At 43.2% G+C, this 24157-nt stretch overlaps 1 protein-coding gene across 2 annotated transcripts in view; it reads right to left on the bottom strand.

The window, feature by feature from the left end:
• The window catches only part of LOC148134885 (procathepsin L-like), a 29900-nt gene extending 7391 nt beyond the window's left edge, over nucleotides 1-22509 (bottom strand). The window contains exons 1-4 of one of the 2 annotated variants that reach the window (XR_015755665.1): nucleotides 22313-22508; nucleotides 21300-21422; nucleotides 17213-17392; nucleotides 12231-12449 (exon numbers count right to left, since the gene is read on the bottom strand). Coding sequence is in view for 1 of the 2 variants with exons in the window: in XM_087985414.1 (XP_087841540.1) it covers nucleotides 12231-12449; nucleotides 17213-17392; nucleotides 21300-21422; nucleotides 22313-22444 (654 nt within the window). In the remaining variant the exon portion in view is untranslated. Of the gene's footprint in view, nucleotides 1-12230; nucleotides 12450-17212; nucleotides 17393-21299; nucleotides 21423-22312 lie in introns of both variants that reach the window. The other variant, XM_087985414.1, reaches the window with a different exon arrangement.
• Between the last annotated feature and the right edge of the window lie 1648 nt (nucleotides 22510-24157).

Raw genomic sequence — 24157 nt, 5'->3', positions numbered from 1 at the left:
ATGTATCCAGGTGTTGGTATGGGTGGGGGTCGGGTGCTCACTGATAACTCTAGCTTTGTATTATATCTGAATTCTCCTCATTTTATTGAGGAGTGCCTGGGTCAAGGGTGGGGCATTGGTTGGGAGAGGATATGATACACTTTGGAGAGGAAGGGACACCCCCTGGGAACAATGGGGAAAATCTCCACTTCGATACGTTTTATATTTTTTTTATTTGGAAATAGTTTTTTATTGTATTGTTGTGAAAGTATTAGAGAGGCTTTATTTTTGTAAATTTTATATGCTCTACGCTCCGGATGTTCTGGATAGGGTTCCCCCTCCCGGGGGATCTAGGATTGGCCCAGATGATTATGGTTGATCAGTCGGTTAAGTGGTGCACCTAAAATGTCAAGGGGAACAATTCGCCAGTCAAAAGGAAGAAAATATTATCAAATCTTAAGAAGGAAAGAGTTGATATAGCTCTCCTACAGGAGACACACCTGTCGGATAAAGAACAGGCTGGATTTGATCAGGCCTTTTTTTCTTCTTTTAGCTCAAAAAGCAGGGGAGTTGTTCTTCTTGTTCGGAAGAATTTCCCTTTCAAAATCCTAAAGCAGATAAAAGACGAATCTGGACGATATATTTTGATTAAAGCCCTCATAAATGGAGAGGAATATGGGATTTTACATTTGTACTGCCCCCCGGCACACCCCTTTAAATTTGTTAACGGAAGCCTTTTCAAAATTGATGGCTTTTCGTGCCCGTCATGCAACTATAGGGGGAGACTTTAATTGTATTATGGATCCGGAAATAGATAGGATTCCCAAGACTACGGCAGGAATATCACCCAGATCTAGACAATTGATGGATCTGAACAAAGAATTAGGATTAGGAGATGTATGGAGATGTCTTCATCCACAGGGCAGAGATTTTTCTTTCTACTCCAATCCACATAAATGTCACACCAGAATTTATATGCTTTTTGCCCCCTCGATTTTTTTAAATTCCATCTCAACCTGTAAAATAGGTAGTATAGCAATTTCCGACCACGCTGCTGTATACATGGAAACTAAGGCGAGGAACAATGGGACAACCCCTCGGCATTGGCGTATGGATCCCTTCCTAATGAAAGATAGAAAATTTGCAAAGTACTTCTCTCAAGAATTTAAAACTTTTTTAGAAATTAATTCAGGTACAGCTAGCAACCCATCAATGATGTGGGAGACCATCAAAGCTTACACGCGAGGTTTGATCATCTCCAACTCAGCGAGCCAGAAGAAATTGAATGGAGAACAATAGCGTCTGCTTGAAGCTCGCTTAAAAGCAGCTGAAACAGCACCCACTGATAGACCTTCTTTTATAAAATTGCAAAGGATTACGGCTCTTAGGACAGCTCTAAACACTACGCTTACTCAAACGGCTAAGAGGGAAATATTATTTGCAAAACAAAGGTTATATGAATATGGCGACAAAACGGGTAGATACTTAGCATTCCTTGCAAAGAAAAAAAAGGCCCCTCAGACTATTACGTCTATCAAGGAAAGTATGGGTATTCTGACTCATGGTGATATAAAGATTAATGCGATCTTTAGAGAATTTTATTCTCAGTTCTATAAATCGCAGGATTGTGAAGATAGGACGAGGAGGATGCAGTCACTTTTCAAAAATTTGACTTTTCCAGGCCTAACTCCGGAACAGGTATCGGCCCGAAATGCTCCTCTAACAGTCCAAGAAATACTTGATTCAATTAGGCAACTTCAGAGCGGTAAGGCACCGGGCCCAGATGGTTTTCAAGCTGAATTCTACAGAAAATTTACAGATATATTGGCTGGTCCACTTATGGACATGTATAACTATGCATATAGTCAGGGCTGTCTCCCGCCTTCGCTGAAAGAGGCAAATATCTCTCTTATCCTTAAAAAAAAGAAAGGATCCAGAAGATTGTACATCATATAGACCAATATCCTTGCTACATGTAGATTTTAACATCCTTTCTAAAACGTTAGCACTGAGACTAGAAAGGGTAGTGACACATATTATAAAGGAGGATCAGACGGGGTTTATTAAGGGCTGTAGATCATCCAATAATATTAGAAGAGTTTTGAATATGATTCAAGCCTGCCATCAGGGAAAGATACCAGGAGTGGTAGTTTCATTCGACGTGGAAAAGGCGTTTGATAGGGTTGAATGGTCATATTTGTTTTACACATTGGAAAGGTTTGGCGTTGGACAGGTGTTTACCAAATGGGTCTCAACATTGTCTCGTGATCCCAAAGCAGTTGTGGTTACCAATGGATGAGGTTCGGATAGCTTCAGTGTGGGTAGGGGCTGCCGTCAGTGATGTCCCCTCTCGCCATTGTTATTTACGCTAATAATTGAACCACTAGCAGAAGTTATACGAGCTGATCCTAATATAACGGCCCTGAGGATTGGGACAGGTAAACATAAAATTACCCTTTATGCAGATGATGTCCTTCTATTCCTCAGTAATCCTCTGATGTCCGTACCTCGCCTAATCCAAGTTATTAATACATTTAGCGCATTCTCAGGCTATAAAATTAATTTTTCAAAATCGGAGGCTATGCCAATGGGTGGCCTTGCTATGACACCCCATTTAGTGGATGGATCCCTTTTTCCCTTTCGTTGGTCCCTGGAGGGCTTCTTATAGTTAGGCATTTTTATTACTCCAGTATTTGGTCAGTTGTAGAAGGCTAATTTTGTGCATTTACTGGAAAGGATCAGGCAGGACCTCCAGCGATGGGGAGACCTTCCAATTTCCTGGTTGGATAGAACAGCAATACTCAAAATGAATGTCCTGCCCCGTCTCCTATATCCTATGAGAATGCTTCCGGTGATGCTGCCGAGGACGGCTCAACGTAAATTATATGGCTGGCTGGGTTCCTTTATCTGGAATCATAGACGGCCCCTCATTAAGCTGAAGAAGCTACAGCTTCTACAGACAAGGGGAGGATTGGACTTCCCAGACTTAAGGAAATATCAGTTCAGTTCCCTATTAAGTTACATAGCTGATTGGGTCTTGTCTGATCCACAATCAATCTGGTTGGACATCGAGGCCTCTCAAGTAAAATACCCACTTATTAACATTTTATTTTCAGACAAGAGGAAAATCATTCCAGATCGCTGTGAAAACCCTATAATACTAAACACAATTAAGGCTTGGAAAATAATGCGGCAAAATGAGGGCAATTCACATAAAACATCCCCCTATGCACCGATAGTGGGAGCATGGGGATTCCAACCGGGGTTTACAGATGCCACTTTTAAACTCTGGAGATCCAGGGGTATCTCATGTCTAGGGGACCTATTTAAGGATGGGGTCCCGATGACTTTTGAACAGCTGCGTCAGAAATTCGGATTACCTAATGGAGACCTCTTTCGATACTTCCAAATTCGAGATTATATACAGAAGAAGACTAAGTTATTAGATAGTCTTTATAAATCAGATATAGAATGTAGTGTTCTACGACCAGTGGGGGTATCTTCCGTCAGTACTATTTATCATTTACTACATGATGAAGTATCGGGAGATATGGATAATCTGCTTAAAACATGGGATCAGGATTTGGGACTAGAAATCTCTATAGAAACGTGGAATGATATTTGGGAAAACGCTAGAATAATTACTATCTGTAACAGAACCCAGGCTATCCAGCTGAAGATACTTCATAGGGCCCATATAGCACTGGTTCGACTGGCAAAATTTAAGGCAGGAGCATCTCCAAAGTGTCCCAAATGCAAAATAGAGGTGGGCACTCTTGTACATTGAGTATGGACCTGTCATAAGATCCGGAGATATTGGACTAAAGTAGCAAGTACCCTGACAGAAATTTTAGGAACAGAAATTAAAGTGGACCCTGTTTCTCTCCTTTTGAGCTTTTCGAACTTTCCCTCCCTGGACATGTACGGGAAGAGACTATTTTCTATTCTTTCTTTCTGTGCAAGGAAACATATTTTGGTGAACTGGGTGGCTGAGGGCCCCCCGGACTTTCAAATTGGCACAGATTAATTATGGAATGTATTCCCCTTGACTTCCTTACAAATATGGTACACCGAAAGACCGAATTATTTTATAAAATATGGCAGCCCTTCTTGAATTCCATAAATACAGATATCTCGGCTATCCTAACAAGGCTTTTATTTAATTGAGATTACAAATCTGGCTGGTCCGGGGCCTCTGAGGAGAGGAATCCCGCACGTATACGGGCTTTATTACATCTGATGTTAACTCATTCCGAGCATGTAAGAGACTTAAATATACACTTTGGTTAGTTGTAGGTGAGATTAGTAGATAGTTGAGTTTTTTTTAATCTTTTTCGGTATTTATTTTCTTTTGTTAAATTTTGGCTATTGTATATTTGATTTAATTGTACATCAATGTTTATATTTGAGAGTTTTGTTTATTTTTGTAAACTTCTAAAAATGTTAACTTTCTAATAAAAATATCTATTAAAAAAAACGTTTCCCAAACCGTCAATAATTACATCATTAGAGTCATTGGATTACAACTAATTAGTATTAGTCTCAGTACCTATTCAAATATTTCCCCTTTCATCTTAAAGCTCTGCTCTCTAGGTTTGGACTCTGATCCCATGGCTAAAACATTCTGCTCTTCACCCGATTCATGCATTTCATGATTTTATAAACCTTGATAATGTCACCCCTCAGCCTCTGTTCCTCCGCTTGGAGAAAAGCCCCAGACTATTCAGTCTCTCCCGATAATTGAAACCCAATCCCAGCAACATCCTTGTCAATATTTTCTGCACCCTGTGAAAGTTAACAACATCCTCCCTTTAACAGAGCAACCAAACGTGTGTGCAGTTTTACAAAACTGGCCTCGCCAATGTCCTGTACAGCTGCAATATGACGTCCCAATACCTGTACCAATGTTTTGAACAATAAAGGTAACTGTGCCAATTGCCTCCTTTACCATCCTATCTGTCCTCGGCTCTACTTCCAAGGAATTATACACCTGCAGCTCTAGGCTTCTCTGGAAATTCTTGCATGTTGGAAATGATGGAGTATATTGATTGCCTCAAGTATGGTCTCGATGCCCTTGTTTAAACGAAAATTGGAAAATTATAAATGTGGTGACTTTGCTACTCTCTGATGGAGTGAAGATTCTGGTCAATAATTTTCAATTACTTCTCACCAATGTTGCAGTTACTTCAGTTTCAGGACACAGGGCAGAACATGATGCCAACTCTGGGGTGAGATTGATACTGGGAGTGATATCGAAATGGGTGGGTGTTTGTAGCAGGAGGAATTGCCACATACACCGAGATTTAATTCCAAAATGGATTAAAATGTAGTTGTGGCATTCTGTGTCAGCGTTCATTCAAACTTGGCTTGGAGAAGGTGTGATGAGCTGCCATCCAGAACATTTACAGAAATTTTGATCGGTACTATTCTGTGCGAGAGGGAGTTCAAGGCTTTTGACCCAAAGTCGGTGATGGAATGACAATAAATTTCTGAGCAGGAATGGTGAGTGATTTGAGGTGATGTTGCAGGGAGTGGTGTTAACTGTATCTACTACGGTCCTTGGCAGAAGTGGTCTTCGGTTTGGAAGGTTCTGTCTACAGACCATCGGTCAACTTCACAGCTGTCGCTCGTGGATTGTATATACTGCTGTCACTTTGTGATGATATTGGAGGGAATAAATATTTGTGGATTTGATGCCAGACAAATGCAGTGAATGTCCTGGATGGTGTCAAATCTACTCAGTGTCAAACATAGAACATTGAACAGTGAGCACAGTGCAGGCCCTTCGGAACCCAATGTTGTGCCAAACATTTATCTTAATCTAAGATCAACCTAAATACACACCTCTCAAATTGCTGCCGTGCATGTGCTTGACCAGCAGCCGCTTAAATCTTCTTAATGTCTCTAACTTTACGACCAAAGCTAGCAGTGCAGTCTACGCATCAAAAACTCTTTGCGGAAATAACCAACCTTTGATATCTTCCCTTTACTTTCTCCAGTGACCATAAACAAATGAACTCTCCTGGCAGCCTTTTTCCTGGGTAAACGTCTCTGGTTACTTTCCACTTCTTTATCCAACCCAATTATAAAAAAACAACAATCCTTAATCAAAAATATTTATCCAAACAATCCAATATCATATATCTGCGAACATCTTTCAGTACCTTGCTGACCACAGACTTAAACCTACCTAGACAATAATTTCCAGGTTTTTTCCCGATTTACTTCCCTGAAGAGAAGTACAATATATGCCTCCCTCCAAACATGAAGAACTACCATGGAGAGGTTGGATTCAAAGATCATTGCCAGAGTTGCAGCAATCTCATTCCGCACTTCTCGTAGGAAATTGGATATATCTGATCCGGCCCTCGAGATTGAGTCATACTCATGCTTTCCAGAATTTCCACCATATCCACATTCTTAATATGAATCTGCTCAAGCCTATTAAGCTCTTCCCCAGTATTCTCCCTAACATCAAGCTCCCTCTCTCTCATGAATACAATAGCAAAAAACTCATTTTGCTCCTTCTCTATCTCGCCACGCTCAGTGCTTAAGTTTATCCACTGGCTTGGATCCAGCTTACGCTCTCTCAGATCATTCTCTTATTCCTAATGTACGCGAGCAAAACATTTGGATTTTTCCAAATCCTTTCGCCAAGGCTTTTTCATGCACCAGGAGAAAGTGAGGTCTGCAGATGCTGGAGATCAAAGTTGAAACTTTCTTGCTGGAACAGCACAGCAGGTCAGGCAGCATCCAGGGAACAGGAGATTCGACGTTTCGGGCACAGGCCCTTCTTCAGGAATGAGCAGAGAGTGTTCAGCAGGAGAAGATAAAAGGTAGGGAGGAGGGACTTGGAGGAGGGGAGTTGGAAATGTGATAGGTGGAAAGAGGTCAAGGTGAGGGTGATAGGTCGGAGTAGGGTGGAGGCGGAGAGGTCAAGAAGAAGACTGCAGGTCAGGAAGGCGGTGCCGGGCTGGAAGGATCCGGCTGAGACAAGGTGGGGGGAGGGGGGATGAAGAAACTGGTGAAGTCCAAGTTCATCCCCTGCGGTTGGAGGGTTCCCAGTCGGAAGATAAGACGCTCCTCCTCCGACCGTCGGGTTGTTGTGGTTTGGCGGTGGATGAGTCCAATGACCTGCATATCCTCGGTGGAGTGGGAGGGGGAGTTGAAATGCTGTGCCACAGGTTGGTTGGGTTGGTTCGTCCGGGTGGCTCAGAGGTGCTCCCTGAATCGCTCCGCAAGTAGGCCTACTTGCGGAGCGATTCAGGGAGCACCTCTGGGCCACCCGGACGAACCAACCCAACCAACCTGTGGCACAGCATTTCAACTCCCCCTCCCACTCCACCGAGGATATGCAGGTCATTGGACTCATCCACCGCCAAACCACAACAACCCGACGGTCGGAGGAGGAGCGTCTTATCTTCCGACTGGGAACCCTCCAACCGCAGGGGATGAACTTGGACTTCACAAGTTTCTTCATCCCCCCTCCCCCCACCTTGTCTCAGCCGGATCCTTCCAGCCCGGCACCGCCTTCCTGACCTGCAGTCTTCTTCTTGACCTCTCCGCCTCCACCCTACTCCGACCTATCACCCTCACCTTGACCTCTTTCCACCTATCACATTTCCAACTCCCCTCCTCCAAGTCCCTCCTCCCTACCTTTTATCTTCTCCTGCTGAACACTCTCTGCTCATTCCTGAAGAAGGGCCTGTGCCCGAAACGTCGAATCTCCTGTTCCCTGGATGCTGCCTGACCTGCTGTGCTGTTCCAGCAATAAAGTTTCAACTTTTTCATGCACCAACCAGCTTTCCTCAATCCATTTTTGAGTTCTTTCCTTTCAACCCTGGAATCTTCAAAATTTGCGCCAGATCCCACTCTTCTGCTCTTACCATCCAGGGCTCCTTTTCTTTCCAATTCCACACCGGTCTCATTGGGACAAAGTTATTCAAGACAGCAAAAAGATGCTCCACATTTCTGTTGTGCATTTCCGTAAAGCAATTATTCTTAATTTACACTCCACAGGTCCTGTCTAAGAGCAGTAAAACATCCCGTCCCCAGAAAAATATCCCTCTCATCCAGTCAGTTCCTATTCCTCTCCATGACGACCGCAAAGTTGAGGCATTTATGCTCTCTGTCACCAAAATGCTCGCCACCGAGATATCTGACACCTGGCCTGCGAATTGCCTCACACCAAATCCAATATGGCCTCCCCAGTCGGCATATGGACTTCTTGCGTCAGGAATACTTCCTGGAAACACCTAACAAAATCATTTCCATCCAGATAATCTGCACCACGGATGTTCCAATTAATATTGGGGAATTTCAAATCACCCTTATCAGCAATTCTGTTCTATCCGCTCGTTTCCAAGATCTACTGCCCAATCTGTCCAATGGCTATAGCAGACAACCAATAAAATAACTTTCTTTCTTTGTTGTCGGAGCTGCAGTCATCCAGGGAAGTGCAAGTATTTCACCATATCCTTGGTTTTTGTTTAGTTGATGGAAAGGCTTCAGAGATGTTGATAGTGTGCGATTCAGTAATGGTTAAATTCTCTCCCATGTTGGATTATGTCATTGTCTGGCACTTGTCTGGTGAGAATGTTATTTGTCATTTATCTTCGCAAGTGGAGATATTGTCCACACTTTGCCGCATTGGACACAGATTTCATCAAAATGTGATGAATTCAAATGGTGCTGACAATCGTGTAGATTTTCCCTCTGCGTACCTTTTGGATAGAAGGCCAGTGACGAAGCAGCTGAAGATGGCTGTACCAAGAAGGCTACACTGAGGAACTCCGATCGACATGGCCTGAGCAGAAAGATATCAAATAACTGCAAACACCTTCCAGTGTGTTCGATATAATTACAACTAAAGGAACCTTTTCTTCCAATTCCCATTCACTCCAGATTTTCTTGATGGAAAGGGGTGTCATTCACACTGTAACTCTTGAGATCATTTCGTTTCCCCAACTGTGGACTGTAAATTAGGGACTAAAGGTTTAATGAATCACAAGCCGAGTATTCGTGCTGGACCCCAAACTGAGGTTGCCAAATTGGCAATTTATAATACTGAGCAGTTCTGATCCCAATGCCAATATAATTCATTCAGGGGTGAGGAAGGTGCTCAACATGAGAGGAGAGGACAACGATATGCAAATGTGTTCAGCATTGTTTGTAGATTTAGGAGTCGGGAAATATCAAGTACCAGTTGAGGAAGAATACACCTGCTGATATGTGACCTTACTGCACCACACCCCACCCGAGCCAAACACACCCCTACACAAAGCTGTGTTGTGATCGTCACCTCCCCTCCTCACTCAATCACTTACTGTTGGTCTGTTACCCAAGCTCAATACCAGCCCTCAGATTGTTGTTGTACTGAATGTTACTGCATTCCTGTTGAGCAGGGCCACTGGCCTCTGGCTGGTAATGACCACTCCTTGGGGCTATCATTTGTGCAGAGCCCTTCTCTTGTCCAGCTTCGTGCCCGAGTGACAATACGTACACTGGGGCTTCATGAAAAGAGGAGACTCTGTTCATGTTGACTCGCCAGCCAGTGAGTGAGAGGCCATCACCTCCATAAAACATAGCCAGAGAATAGGTTTAGTTTAGAGTGATGCCCAGTCACCAGATCACGTACGCCTGTCACATGAAGAGAGTGTTTCTTTCATTCAGTTGTCTATTTGGCCAATGAAACGCTGGATTTTGGAGAGCAGAGTGGATGGGCAGACAATGAACTTAAACTCTGCGTGGCCTCAGATTACCACAGGAACAAGTAAATAATGTTGACACAAACCCAAAACAAAAGCAACAGCTGTCCTGGATAATAACGCACAAGTCATCTACAATAATCCAGACATGAGAGTGTGGAAGAGCTGGGGTAAGGACTTGAAGAATGAACTGAAGAACAAGCTGAAACTGTGTGGCACTGAGACAAAGAGCTGGGATTTGCAAGCAAGAGGCTGATCCCAATCAAATCCAATACTCGGGGCAATTGTGACGTGTAGAAAGACAACAACAGCTTCTGGAGGAACAACATCAACCGTAAAGCCACTTACACAAAAAAAAGTCTCCTGAGTAAAGATTCAAGCCAAGTTTCTTAATTACACACAATGTGCCAAATGTCAACCCAGCAAGTTGCACGGTAAATGACATTCCTAAAGAGTAAACACCTCTCTTAACAAAGGACCATATTTACACACAGACCTACCAACGACTTGAGCACATAATTCGAAGATTTCTCATCAAACGTTTATAACTTCTTATAGCTCACACTCCAAACGTAAGTTGTTCCTTTTCATGTAAAATTGCAACTTATATTAGAGTGACTGACCAGCCCGATGGGGCATATGGGAGAAGCAGACAGACTAAAATAATTATCTTTATTCCTGACTCTTCAGATCTGTACTTCGCAGTGTTAGTACGTTACTGTTATAGTGGATGGTGCACGTACCCGTCTGAAGGACAGAACATGCTCAATGTTACGTTCATTCAGCTGAACGTCACATCCACATACTAACTCACAGTATCAGAGAATCCTCAGAGTGTAGAAAGTGCCCATTCGGCCCTACCTTTTCCTAGTAATCCTGCGTCTCCCATGGCTTGCATACCTAACCTATAATTCCCTGCGCACTATGGTTAGCTTAACATAGACAATCCCCTAACCACCACATCTTTGAACTGTGGGAATGGTGAACATTAATTCACAGAAATGGAAGTACTCTTAACTCCTCAGACCGATTGTCTGAGGGTACGAGGTGTTGTGTCAAGATGTAGGAGAGCATTCCAAGATAAGGTTGAGATGACTGGGAGTGCTGAAAGATTATATAGTCCTTGCTAAGTGCTCCATCATGAACATGCTGGTCAGGCATGTGTCCCGTTCTCTCTCACCGTCGGAATGAATGTCGCCCAATCTTTGGTAGCATCTTGACTCCGCTGATGCCTTGGTCACAAAGAGGTCTTGATGTACCTCAGCAAAGTAAATGCCACTGATGCTGCTGGGCATGACATTGGTCCAAACTCGATTCTGTTGTTCCCACGAGGCTGCTTTAGATATCGCTTACTGATGCAGTCACTGCAGTTGCTGCCGGTTCTTGTACTGGGCCGAAGCTCCATTGCTATCTCCATGAATCTGTGATGGCGACATGCACTGACAGGAACCCAAACTCACCTTTTCCAAATCTCCATGAATCTGTGCTTGATACAGATCATGACAGGAACCCGAAAAAACCTTTCCCCTCTCTCCATGAATCTGCGCTGGATAGCGATACTGCCAGAACCCAAACTAATCTTCACTCTGCCTCAATTAATCTATGATGGATGCAGTAATGACAGGAAACCAAACTCACCTTTTTTTTAGATTAGATTAGATTAGATTAGATTAGATTAGATTAGATTAGATTACAGTGTGGAAACAGGCCCTTCGGCCCAACAAGTCCACACCGACCCGCCGAAGCGAAACCCACCCATAACCCTACATTTACCCCTTACCTAACACTACGGGCAATTTAGCATGGCCAATTCACCTGACCCTGCACATCTTTGGACTGTGGGAGGAAACCGGAGCATCCGGAGGAAACCCACGCAGACACGGGGAGAACGTGCAAACTCCACACAGTCAGTCGCCTGAGGCGGGAATTGAACCCGGGTCTCTGGCAGCAGTGAGGCAGCAGTGCTAACCACTGTGCCACCGTGCCGCCCACGAATCTGCCTCCTTGAATCAGAGCTGGATACATATACTGATAGGAAACAAAACTCACCTCCGCTTTGCCTCCATGAACCTCTGCTGGATACAGACACTGACAGAAAACTGACCCACTTGCACCCTACCTCCATGAATCTGTGCTGGATGCTCATGCTGCCAAAATCCTGGACTCACCTCCACAGCTAATTTTGTGAATCTATGATACATACAGATATTATCATGAACAAAAACAGAGCTCATCTGTTGCCTGCACGAAACTGTACTGAATATGGACACTACCAGGGACGTAGACTCATCACCGCCTGAGCAGCCATGAATTAGCGTCAGGACAGGAGCCATCAGGAACCAAAACTCTCTCGGCTATCTCCGTTGTGAGTCCATTCTGCTCGACACACTCACAGATTTCGCTGCTCTTCACCAAGAGGTAATTAAATTAAAAACCCAAGAAAATTTACAAGCGAACGCAGACAGGAGAGAAGAAATAAAATAAAACGAAATGAGAATGAATCCCGACTCCACCACAACCTTACTAGAAGTCTTGGGGATTTACCTTTCCTATGTAAGGGTAAGTTTCAGCAGAGTTGATGCCTTGAAGTTGAATCACCAGAACAAAGGCGTCCAATGCGGTTGAACCAATGCATCCAATAGGTCCTTTACTACAATCAATCAGATTCTGTTCACTGAGAGAAACCAGTTTTCCATGCCTTTTTGCCCACTGTCCTTCTATGGCACCAGTTGCACTGAAAGCCCAGTCAGAATGACATTGACCCTAGTGTTGACAGAAACATAACCACATTAAATCATATTGATCTAAAAACGATATCCAGTTTGCATCTACATTGATATGGAACACAGTCTCACACTAATGTTCTTAGTCTAAATGTTTGTTCAAGTTTCTCAGAATTACACAGAATCTGTGAATATCGGTGTGCCTAGGTTCGGATTTGATTCGATTTATGCATTGTCACGTGTCGCGAACAACAGTGAAACCCTTTGTTTATGAGCAATATAGGCACGAGGATGCGAGGATGAAGTATACGAGGATGAAGAGATCAAAAAAGACTTGGAAAATGGTACATTGCAGAGAGTGCGCACAAGGCAAATTCAATGTCAGCAAGATCAGTATGATTTGAACAAGAGAGTCTCATAACCGTCCAATAACAGCTGGGGAAAAGCTGTTCCTGCACCTGCTGGTGGATGTGTTCAAGCTTCAGTGTCTTCTACCTGACGGAATGCATGTAAGGAGTACATTACCGGGGTGAGTTAGGTCCTTGGTGATGTTGCCTGCAATTTCGTGGCAGCGAGATGTGTAAGTGGAGTTCATTAATAGAGTATTCGATTCCATAATGGCCTGGGCTGCGCACACAACCTTTAGTAGTTTGTTATGATCCAGAGCTTCGCAATTGCCATACATGGCCTTCCGGACCCAGACAGTATGCGCTCAAAGGTGCAACTGTCGAAGTTAGTGAGGGTCCTTATGCACATGCCAAAATTCCTGAGCTCTCTGAGGAAGAAGTGGCGTTGTTGTATATTTTCCAACGGCACAAACATATGGTATTTCCCGGAAAGATTGTCCATTATGGTCAGTCTAGGAAATTTGACATTTTCCATTCTCTCAACCTCATTCCCATTGATGGAGATGGAAGCGTGTTGTTCTCCTTTCCTTCTGAAGTCAATTATGTGCTATTACATTTTACCAAAATTGAGAGAGAGAAATGCTATTCTCATTGCACCACGTCAAGGATCTCTCTATCTCCCTTCTGTCTTTTCATTAATCGTTGTCAAATTTCCCTCCTGTTACAGTGCTGTCGTCAGTGAATGTATAGATGGTGTTCGTTCGGGATTCGTGGGTGTAAAGGGAGTACAGTAACTGGTTGAGCACTCATTATTTGGGGGACGCAAGTGGTGAAGGTTATTCGGGAGAAGGGGCAGATGCCTATCTTCAATGACTGGTATCTGTGGGTCAGACAGCTGCGGATCCAGTTGAAGAGGATAAAATCATGACCAATGTCACAGGGTTTTGAGTTCAATGTAGAGAGGATAAGAGTGTTGAAGGCAGAGGGGTAGTCAATGAGCAGGAGTCTGACAAAAGTGTCCTTTTCCAGATGTTCAAGGGGTGCAGGGCGAGAGATATTTCACCCACTGTGGACCTGTTACTTTAAAAGGCAAATTTTAAGTGACCGAGGCAGGCTGGGAGAATGGAGTTGATGTGGACCCTCACCAGCTTCTCGAAGCACTTCATGATTATTGTGCTCAGGCCACTGGTCGGTCGTCATTAAGGAACAATGCATGAGTTTTGTTTCCTCACTTACGAAGATGATGGTGGTCTTCTTGAAGCAGGTTGTGACTTCAGCTTGTAGAAGAGAGAGTTTGAAGATGTCGGAGAATTTCCCGCTAGCTGGTCCACACTGGAGCTGAGTTCCTGGCGGGGACAGTGTTTAGGCCAAGCAGCGTCCTTAGGGTTATTCCCAAGAGGACTGATCTGATTTCTACAGCAGTGACTAACAACTTGAAGCATTGACATGTAAGAGGATTATTTGATGATGTAAAGTATCCTTACTAGCAAAACTTGTCCCATTATTCAATTTCCCCTCTTGACAAATTCACAAAATGCATTGGCTATCTAGGGAACATGGCATGGCTCTCAGAGAGGGACAGGATGAACGCTGTTTCCGATTTGTTACAAACGACCATGGTGTTCGATCAGACCAAATAGCATCTCAGGGCAAGATGCACAGGCTCCTGTTGTGTGGGCCTTGCCCATGAACTTTGGCATCTGGCATTTGTTTGTCCACAGTCCAGGGATCGACCATAGTCTGGTGCGGGGGCGGGGGTGCGGGGGGAGTTGTCTTTGCGTATGCAATCCAGAGACTTGGTTTCAACTCCAAAGTGACCAGTTACCAGTTCGGGGATTGGGAACTGTTGTCACAGGAAGAAGAGTTTGAAATTCTTCACTTCTGAGGGCTGTGCGTTGAGAAGTCTGGGAGATTGCAGTTGTGAGCGAGGATGGGTGATAACACTAGATGCAATGGTGAATAAAATGAATCTTGGATGGGAAGGGATTCCATAAAGTTGTTGGATGAGGTGTGACGGTGTTAGCAGCACATCCTTACCTCTGCAAACCTTGTTCCTCTACCTTCAACATGCGACACCAGGCTCTCAGTACACACATTGATCCGATGTAACCATGTCATTCGGCATCATGGTGCTGCAGTTATATTAAGCCTTCTCTCCACCGAGAGAGAAACAGCCAAGTGGAAGGTCAAGCTGATACCACTTATCGAAAAGGATCAAATAACGTACGAGGTTTGTCACGCTTGCCACGAAACCTCCCTTTCCTTCATTGTCTCAGATTTAATGAATACAGGTTACTGGGTTGAGCAGGAAGGATCGGACTCCTTGTTGCTGCCTGTTAGCCCTGCAGTGGTTTGTTCAGTCAGCCTCGCAGCATTTCTGTCTGGCGGGGGTGAGGGAGCTCTGGCAATGCTGAGAAGAACTGGGCAGCAGTTTGCAGGTGGAGACTCAGCCACTTCTATGATATCTTGAGTCTGGGTCTTCGGAGAGACCTGTGTGTGCTTCCTCCTCCAGCAGGGCACTGTCCCTATTACTTGTGATTAGAAAGTGGCACCTCGACTACAGGCCTGTGGAGCAGTGGGCGATGGGGTACAGCTTTGTGGCCATAGCCAGCAGACTGTACGGGTGCTGGGTCTGCTTCTCCATGGCAACTGCCAAACTGTCTTTGGAGGTTAGATGATTCATTGATTGGGATATCTGGGTTGCTACAGTGTATCTGCATCCCTGTCGTCTTTCAAGTGTACATCTCTGTCTGCTGCATCTGCTGTTCCCTGGTAAATGTCGATGTTTGCCGACACCACGGTCTCTTCTGCCCGTTCCGGGTCGCTGGCAGCCCTCCGAGTGCTGTGGGAAATGACACAGTGAGGGGCTTACCAAACTGTGCTCCCACACCCTCAACAGCTCACATTCCCAGGGAGCTGAGGGTGTGTGCTGGACGCAGCCTTACTGATATTTCCTCTGAGGCCGCAATACTTTCATGCTCAGAGAACGAGGAGGTGTCTTCTTTCCCTGCGGAGCGAGAGTAGATGCTGACGGAACCGACAGAACACGAGAGACAGAAGTTTCAGGGACCAATGCAAAGAGACACTGAAGAATTAATGAGACTGACAGAGCGCTAACAAAGGAGTGATGAGTGGTATTTACTCGCTCAGTGGAATGTGAGTGTATCATGTTTTCTTGTGAGAAACAGGAATCACTCCTCACAGGTTGAGGAATCTGGTGTCAGACACCTCTCCACCAATCGAAGAGCTTTCTGCCCTCCAGTGTTCTCTCATCTCCTGGAATGCCAGAAAGGGAAGGATTGAGTGAGAGATTTAAGTTTTGCATGGCTGTTGGTGTTGGTACATGCGGGAGGTATTCCGAGGTAGTGAAGTGGCAAAGCCGATGTGATGTTGGTTTTGAAGATGAGGAAGACGTCAGTGACAGCATGAATCTGGGTAGGAGGGGGTGCTGGGGCTGGGATAGAGTGTGTCGGAGGGGGAAGGTGAGTGGTCACAGCGATTCTGACACATAGCATTTTTATGGCAATGTTGGTTGTTTTTCTGTACCATTCTCTGGCATGTTCGAAAGCATTCCTATCTGAGCAGGGCAAGGTTACCATGCTCGTGCTCATGTGGGTTCACAGCAGCTTTTTCAGAATGGCCCAGCTCCCAGGATATCGGGCGCTAATCAGGAATCTATTGAATTGTTCCGGGAAGAATGTGTGGGAAGATTAGACTCGGAGCGGATATGCGGGATGTTATAGCTGCATTGACATAGCTAATGATAACGGTAGTGAGAAATCTCACTGAGCCTCGTGGCGGTATCCCTCCCAAACATTCAATGCAACTGACATTTAGTGAATTACAGTATAATACGATCTTTTACAACTCCCATTTGTACACAATACTTCATATACTTACCAGCAGGCTCTGCTCTCCTGTCGATCAGCCTTGCCCAGTTTGAAAGAATGATTGAGAGAGCTACAAGGCCCAACAGAAGTGAACTGTGAATGTGGTTTTAAAAGTTGCGGTATCGAGCATATGATCGAATATTCTTTGAATAAGACTGGACATGGTATCACAAGGAAGCTTGGCACTGCAGCCTGCAACATTACCATTGTTGAGTTGTGCCAATTTACATCTGAGCTTATATTTCTTACATCGGAATTGTACCTGTAGACTTCAATTTTACAATTTAATCTAACCATTGAATTTGATTTTGAAGTAAAAATTCTCTAGATATTATGAGTAAAAGCACGAACATTACAATTGATACATATACCATGCTCCCTTGCCTGACCATACCAATACCAGGAAACAAATGCAACAAGAAAGCAGGAGAAGCAATTTAGATTAAAAATGATCTACCGAAACGTAGCCTTTCCTAACAATTCCTACAAGCTGATAACAACGTCCAATCCTGTTGAGAAGTTAATGTCTGCACTTAATAAACTTGAGAGCTTTTTCTGATTTTTACCTGGTTTTTCACTGGAGTAACTAATCCTTCTCTCCGCCAGTCAACAGTTGCAGTTCTCAATTCAATGTGACTTTCTTCAGATTCACTACTTTCATCTCTTTTATCAGTTTCAATTTCAGTCATGTTGACAGCTTCGATTCGGAGAGGTCCATTCATGAGCTTATTGAACTCTTCATTGGTCTGAAAATTCAAACACATTGGTGAAATGATTGACTTTTAGTGGTGATTATGTAGGAGAAGTGTCAATAACGTAAGAGAGCTACATTCTACATATTCACTGACTTTAGCATTAAGTGCGGGGAAAGCAATGAGGGCACTCGCTACTCGTGTTTAATCTTTGACTGAATAAATGAGTAGCAGGCAAATAAGTGGCCATCCATTTCGTCCCAATCCAATATAAAGCTGTGTGAAAATCCTCGAGCAGCTCAAATATCTGTGCTCGATCGTTCAATTACCAAAATGGCAGGGGCTTTATAATGTGTTTCATTTTGCAAGAATCAGTCTTCTCTGATCATTAAAACCTGACAGGTCAATTTCATCATGGAAGGATAGGTTAAGTCACTTCAGATTGGTGGGATTTATTGGTGTTTGAGATGAACCTTCCCAATCAGGAGGATTTCAAATTTCATCACCGGCCTGACCTGATTTCTGGATAAGACGTTGGTCTTGAGTTGGCCTCATGCCCCTTGGACCATTAGATTTAGATGCGAAACTCAGATTGTTCATTTTCATGAAGATACTGGATTGGAATGGTTAGAAAAGGACCAGATTTGATGCTATCCATCATCACATAACTTATCATCCGGAACTGTGGCTGTCTGCATATCAAACTGAGATTGCAGACTGGTATTGAATCATCTGGTGTCTCTTTTTGATGGGGAGGGAGGGGTACATGTCGGTTTGAAAGGGGATTGAATATGTCCCATCCTCTGAGTAATAACCTGGGCCCTTGGTCCATGCAAAAGTCCGAGTTGCGGCTGCCTTTTTGCAGGCGATATGGAGCACGCCTTGTTCCAGTCCTACTCTGACCTCTGTCAAAGTTCTGTCTCTGATCCATTGATTGTTGCTTCCTACTCTCACCCAGAATTAGAAATAGTAATCAATTTTACTTCGAATTTCAACCCTTGTCCCAACTTCACCTGGAATCTCTGAAAATCTTCCTTTCCTTTCTTGATTTTAATGTTTCCATTTAAGGGCTAGACCATCTACTGTCTCCCACAGTTACGTTGAACTACGTCTCCTCACACCCTGCTATCTGCAAAGATTCCATTCCATTTTCCAGGCTATCCACCTGTACTGCATGTTCATTGGTGTCACCACCCACCGGGGTGTTTATCCTTAGCTAAGGACTCCTCTCAATGTCGTTGACAGGCATTTTAGCTGTCTTACTCAGTTTGCGCAATTGTTTCCTCACCCATAAGAACATAGGAAGTAGCAACATGAGTAGACTGGTGTCCCCCTCCACCTTGCTCCATTATGATTGACTGAAAATTGCCCATGTTCCAGTTCCTTCATTTTCATTGTAACACTTGATTCCCCTACCGCTTAAGAATCTCTCTCAGATTAGGCATACAGAGAGGCCTAGTGTCATAGAGATGTACAGTATGGAAACAGACCCTTCGGTCCAACCTGTCCATGCTGACCAGATATCCCAACCCAAACTCGTCACACCTGCCAGCACCCAACCCGTATCACTCCAAACCCTTCCTATTCATATACACATTGCAAATGCCCTTCAAATGTTGCAATTGTGCCAGCCTCCACCATATGGTCTGGAAGTTTGATCCATTCATGTACCACCCACTTTGTGAAAACGTTGCCCCTTAGGTCTCTTTTTTGTCATTTCCCTCTCACCCTTAACCTATGCCCTCTAGTTCTGGATTCCCGATCCCAGGGAAAAGAAATACTTTGTCTAATTATCCTATGCATGCACCTCATAATTTTGTAAACCTGCATAAGGTCACTCCTTACCCTCTTACGCTGCAGAGAACACAACCTCAACTTGTTCAGCCTCTTCCTATTGCTCAATTCCTCAGTACTGCCAAAATACTTATAAATCTTTTCTGAACCCTTTCAAGTTTCACAACATCTTTCCGAGTGGATTGAGACCAGACTTGCACGCAATATGCCAACAGTGGCCTAACCAATGTCCTCTACAACAGCAACATGACATCCCAACACCTGTATTCAATAACATGACAAATACAGGGGACCATAAAAAAACGCTTTCTTCACTATCCTATCTTCCTGCAAAGACATTCAGGCCTCAGGGAGAAGGCATTCCTCCACACCTCGATTCAAAACGCTGTTATTGTGATTCGATGATGTCAATTCCGAGCCTCTCTTATTCGCGTTATCATCATCGATGCACTCACCCTGTCAAACCCAGTGAGAACATATAAATTTCAAAGGGATCACCTATCATTCTTATAAACCCCATTCAGTAAAGTCCCAACCTGATTAGTCTTTACTCGCTAGACAATCTTTGGTGCAGTTGTTCCCCTCCATCCCAGAAGAAAAATAGGATTATTTCTGTCTTCACTTTCTACCATCCCATTCTCTGTTTCTTTTTTAGCGAACAAATCCTCTACCAATGCCAATATGTTACGCAGTAAACCATAAGCTGTTATTTTGTTTAGCAACAGCTGATGTGGCACTGCAGGACATGTATTTTAAAATTCCAAGTGCACACAATATATCGGCTTTCCTGTGGTAAAACAACGTTTTGGCTCTTTGTTCACTTATTAACATTTGTGTGCACATAGATCCAGCAAGTTATTAAAGAGGCAAAACAAATATTTGTCTTTAATGCAGAGCAAAGACAGAATCAAAGTGGGGAAGTCTTGTTGCGATTGGACAAACACAGAAGGCACTGTGATGAGCATTGATTTCACTCGTTACGGAGGAATATTTGGAAGGAAATATGAAGCAGGTTAATCAGAACTATTCCTACGAAGAAGAGGGTTATCACAAGAGAAACATTTTGACAGACTGGGCCCACTCCACAATAAAGTTGAGGAGAATGAGTGCTGATCATACTGAAACAAATAAGACTCGAGGGGGATTGACAGGGCTAATGGTGAGACGATGATTTTCTTGATGGGAAAGGTGAGTACAGAACCAAGGCCTGGCGTAGACATTGTCGCTATTATTTACTTATCTATGCGACTTAACTCTGTGATCTGCCTGTATTGTTCGCAAGACAAAACTTTTCACTGTGCCTCAGTACACGTCACATTAATTTCAATTCGCTTCAATTCAATTCAGTTCAGTTCAGTTCAGCTCAGTTCAGCTCAGTTCAATTCAATCCAATTCAATTCAATTAATTTATTTTCAATTCATGGAATGCTGGTGTAATGCTGATGTCATTAGTCACATTTTTTTTGAGATGCCAAGAATAGGGGAAATGACCAACTGTCCTGAGGAGCAATAATACAGAGAGCAGGATCATGTACTTCAATTTGTTTGGAATGCAGGCTAGTTTAACTGCTGTGGGATAAAGTTCAGTCAGCGACAGATAGGGCGGAGCCAGAGATGCAGCAGACTCAAAACGAATATTGTTGCCGAAGGGAGCAGCTTCCACAGTACAGAATGCAACTCCTGCTTCCAGACGTCATAATGGACACCGTCTGTGAAGACTCAACAACATAGAGGTGTATCCATAGTGTGACTGCGGTCCATAGAGGGAGCTCAAGCCAGCCAGTGTTGTTTAATGCAATTTAGTTGTACAGAATCTGATCGTGCAAGTGAGCAGAAATTATCGAATCAGGGGATTGTTAGTCATTAGAGTTCTCTTCCGCAGAGAGAAATGGAGACTTGAGTCATTGAATACATACAAACTTGAGAGAGATGTTTATGATTTCCAGAGGAGTTACGGGTTATGGAAACCTAGAATGAGAAGGAAGGAATCAACAATTTGGAGTAAAGTGATATCCTTCATTGAGTGTACTGAATGAGTGAGTCAGCTTGGAGGACCAAATGTCCAAGTGCTGCTCCTGTAGCTGAATATAACTTCACAATTATATAGCTTCACAATTTCACAATGACCAGCATCAAATAGATCTCAGGCGATACATCCTATACACACCAGAGCTGCAAATTTGTTCATTCCCACTTTAGATGTGCGTTTTCCCAATGAGTGTTCGATGTTGTGTTGTTCGATGTATCTTATATTGTCCTCCCATATCATTCTCCTGTAGCTCTCCTCATCCTGAATAAAGAGATTAATATAATCAGGCTGCAGCATCTTTCATTTATAAAATTATACAGAAGCATTAAAAATCCGCTTGTGAAACCTGAAATAACATTTTGCTGTCAGGGTCCATCCTCCCACCCAGATCTGAAAATTATTAATCAGGTTCCCCTCACCCCACTCAAAATAACGCACCCGTAGCAAAGCCTGTCGAGCTGCCAGTCTGAGAGATTCATGCTGAAAGTGAATTAAGAATAAAATAGCTGAACAAGAGGATGGTTTAATCGACCGTCATGAATGACGTTGACAATAGATACGTTCTCTGTACTACCACCTGTCCCTGTCTGAAGTAAGATTACGCCAGTGGCAGGCGGGGAATTCAATAAGCCACGTACTTGCAAAAACACCGAGGTCAATACATGGGCAATTACTGTGCATGTATATACCTTCTTAACCTGTTGTGTGAGAGACCTGCCTTAAGCTGCCAGCATAGTAAAGGCAGTGTCGGCAAAGAGACGCTTCATTGAATGGGCCGCTTGGGATGATCAGACGGCTTCCCCATCCCTCTGTCTCCAAGTTGCCCACTTACAATTGCCTCTTCAACACCATGAATGGATCTTAATCTTCTCGAGGCAGGTTTTTGGTCTTTGTAGTAAATCCAACAGGACTGCAGCGGGATCCTAGTAAATTAAGATACACCAATTCGCTACTGATTCACTTTGTGTTTGGTCTAATGAAGTTTGAAACTTGGAGAATACCCATTGAATTTCAAGATCAGTATTTTCTTAATGTCACTTCACTCAACAGATACCTCTCATTTGCTGTAGCTACATATTCTCAATCTCTGCCAATTGTGTGCAGACCATTCCTATTCTGAGTGAGCTTAACATTACAGACTCTCCTTTTACCTTGGTGTACTGGTTCCCATGTTGTGATTTCCAATTTTTCCAGTCTTCATCCAATTTCGAATCAAATGTGCCTGTTGAGGCTGCAGCCAGAATAGATACCGCCACACTGCCCAGAAAGAGCCAGAAGTTCATGATGGACAACCTAATAGGCAAAACCAGTGGGCCTTAGACAGGGAGTGGGTAATTTTCAAGTTAGCTGTTTCCTTATTCTGAGAAGGAACAAAATAAATTGTACAAATAATACAAACAATAAAATTCCAACAATTCATCCAATGCTGAAAGTTTAATGTAATTCACCTTCATGAGGCATCGTCAGTGGATTGGAATCTTCCAGAACTAGATTGATCAACTTAATGACGTTTTAAATTTAAAACCAATTATTGGAAAGAACACGGTAAAATGAAATCATACTTTTTCATAAATTGCCTTCTTGTGATGAAAATTATTTGACTCACGGTCCACAGGTTTAATCAGTCAACAGCTCATGTCGTAATGATTACATTGCATTCAACCTTACATTGAGCAATGAGTCCTCAGAAGGTATGACTGTCGGATCAGCAGCAGGAAATAAAGAACAGGTGGACATGTTTTATATCGTTATCTTCTGTCACTTTAGACAATGCAAAAAAAAAAATCTGAAGACGACATGTAAATCGCGAGTTGAAAGGGAAGGAAGAAATTGAACCAATGCAATCAAAATGGAAAGATACAGGAAAAAAAATCAAACTGAAAAAACTCGTATGTCCTCAGTAAAAAGATAGAATTAATGATAGAATTCCGAAATTGAATGTGTGCAGCATTTTTAAAATGTTGATGTATAAAGTCACAAAACAATGTGTATGACATGAAAGTTGTTTCAGACGAGTGGTTCCAAAATGGTCACGGAAGGGATCATTCAACTGAGTATTCAAGAATCCTTCATGTTTATGAAGTAAACGAACAAGGCAGAGGGAATTTGGCCAGCTCGTTTGATAAGCTTCAATGTGAAAAGGGAAAGTTGAAACGAGAGGCAAGCATTTGTGTTTTTTTTTACACAGAGGCTGGCACATGCCTGGAAAATGCTGCCAGTTGAGGTGCTCGAAGTAGATGCAATGTCGAAGTTAAGAGAAATAGGGACAGACACATGAACAGGCAGGATATGGAGGGTCACAGAACATGTGAAATCAGATGAGATTAAATTAGAAATGCATCATGGTCGGCGCAACCATGGTGGTCTGAAGGGCTAGTATATTTGCTGCATTGTTTCATGTTTAAAACCATCGGATATCAGTGAAATAGTTAGAAATGGTTTTCTGGATGACTGTGTGTGGTGATGAGAAAGGAAAATAAGTCTCTGTTGGGTCTTATTCCTGCGTTTCTTAAGAGCGTAGATGGAGAGCACAAACCAAGGAATAGTGGGATTTTGTAAGAAAGGTATCGAAGAAGTCATTACAATTTTAAATTTCATGTTGATTGGATGAATCAAATTGACACATACAACCTTGTGGTTGAATTCATGGGGTGTAATTATAAGAGTTTTTCGAAGAATACGTTGTAGGATCAACTGGAGAACAAGTTATTTTCGTCCTGGTATGCATGAAACGAGACAGGATCATCAATAATAATCCAGTAAATGATTCCTTCAACAAAAGTGGTTACAGCTTTCCGGAATTTCATATGCAATGTAAAATAGAATATCTTGGATATCAAGCTAGTGCCTGAAACTGAAAGAAGATCAAGCACAAGAAGGTGATGTCAGCGTTTACCGCAGTGGGAGATGGAAAAAAAAGGTGAGGTAAGAGACTGGATAAACAGTGGGATACAGTTAAGGTAATATTTAGGTATTCTTATCAAGGAACTATTCAA

Source organism: Chiloscyllium plagiosum, unplaced genomic scaffold, assembly GCF_037043375.1.
Source record: "Chiloscyllium plagiosum isolate Xiang-an unplaced genomic scaffold, Cpla_swu_hap1 HiC_scaffold_52, whole genome shotgun sequence".
Taxonomy (NCBI): domain Eukaryota; kingdom Metazoa; phylum Chordata; class Chondrichthyes; order Orectolobiformes; family Hemiscylliidae; genus Chiloscyllium; species Chiloscyllium plagiosum.
Note: the sequence above shows the minus strand (reverse complement) of the source record. Positions and strands in the feature narration are given on the sequence as shown.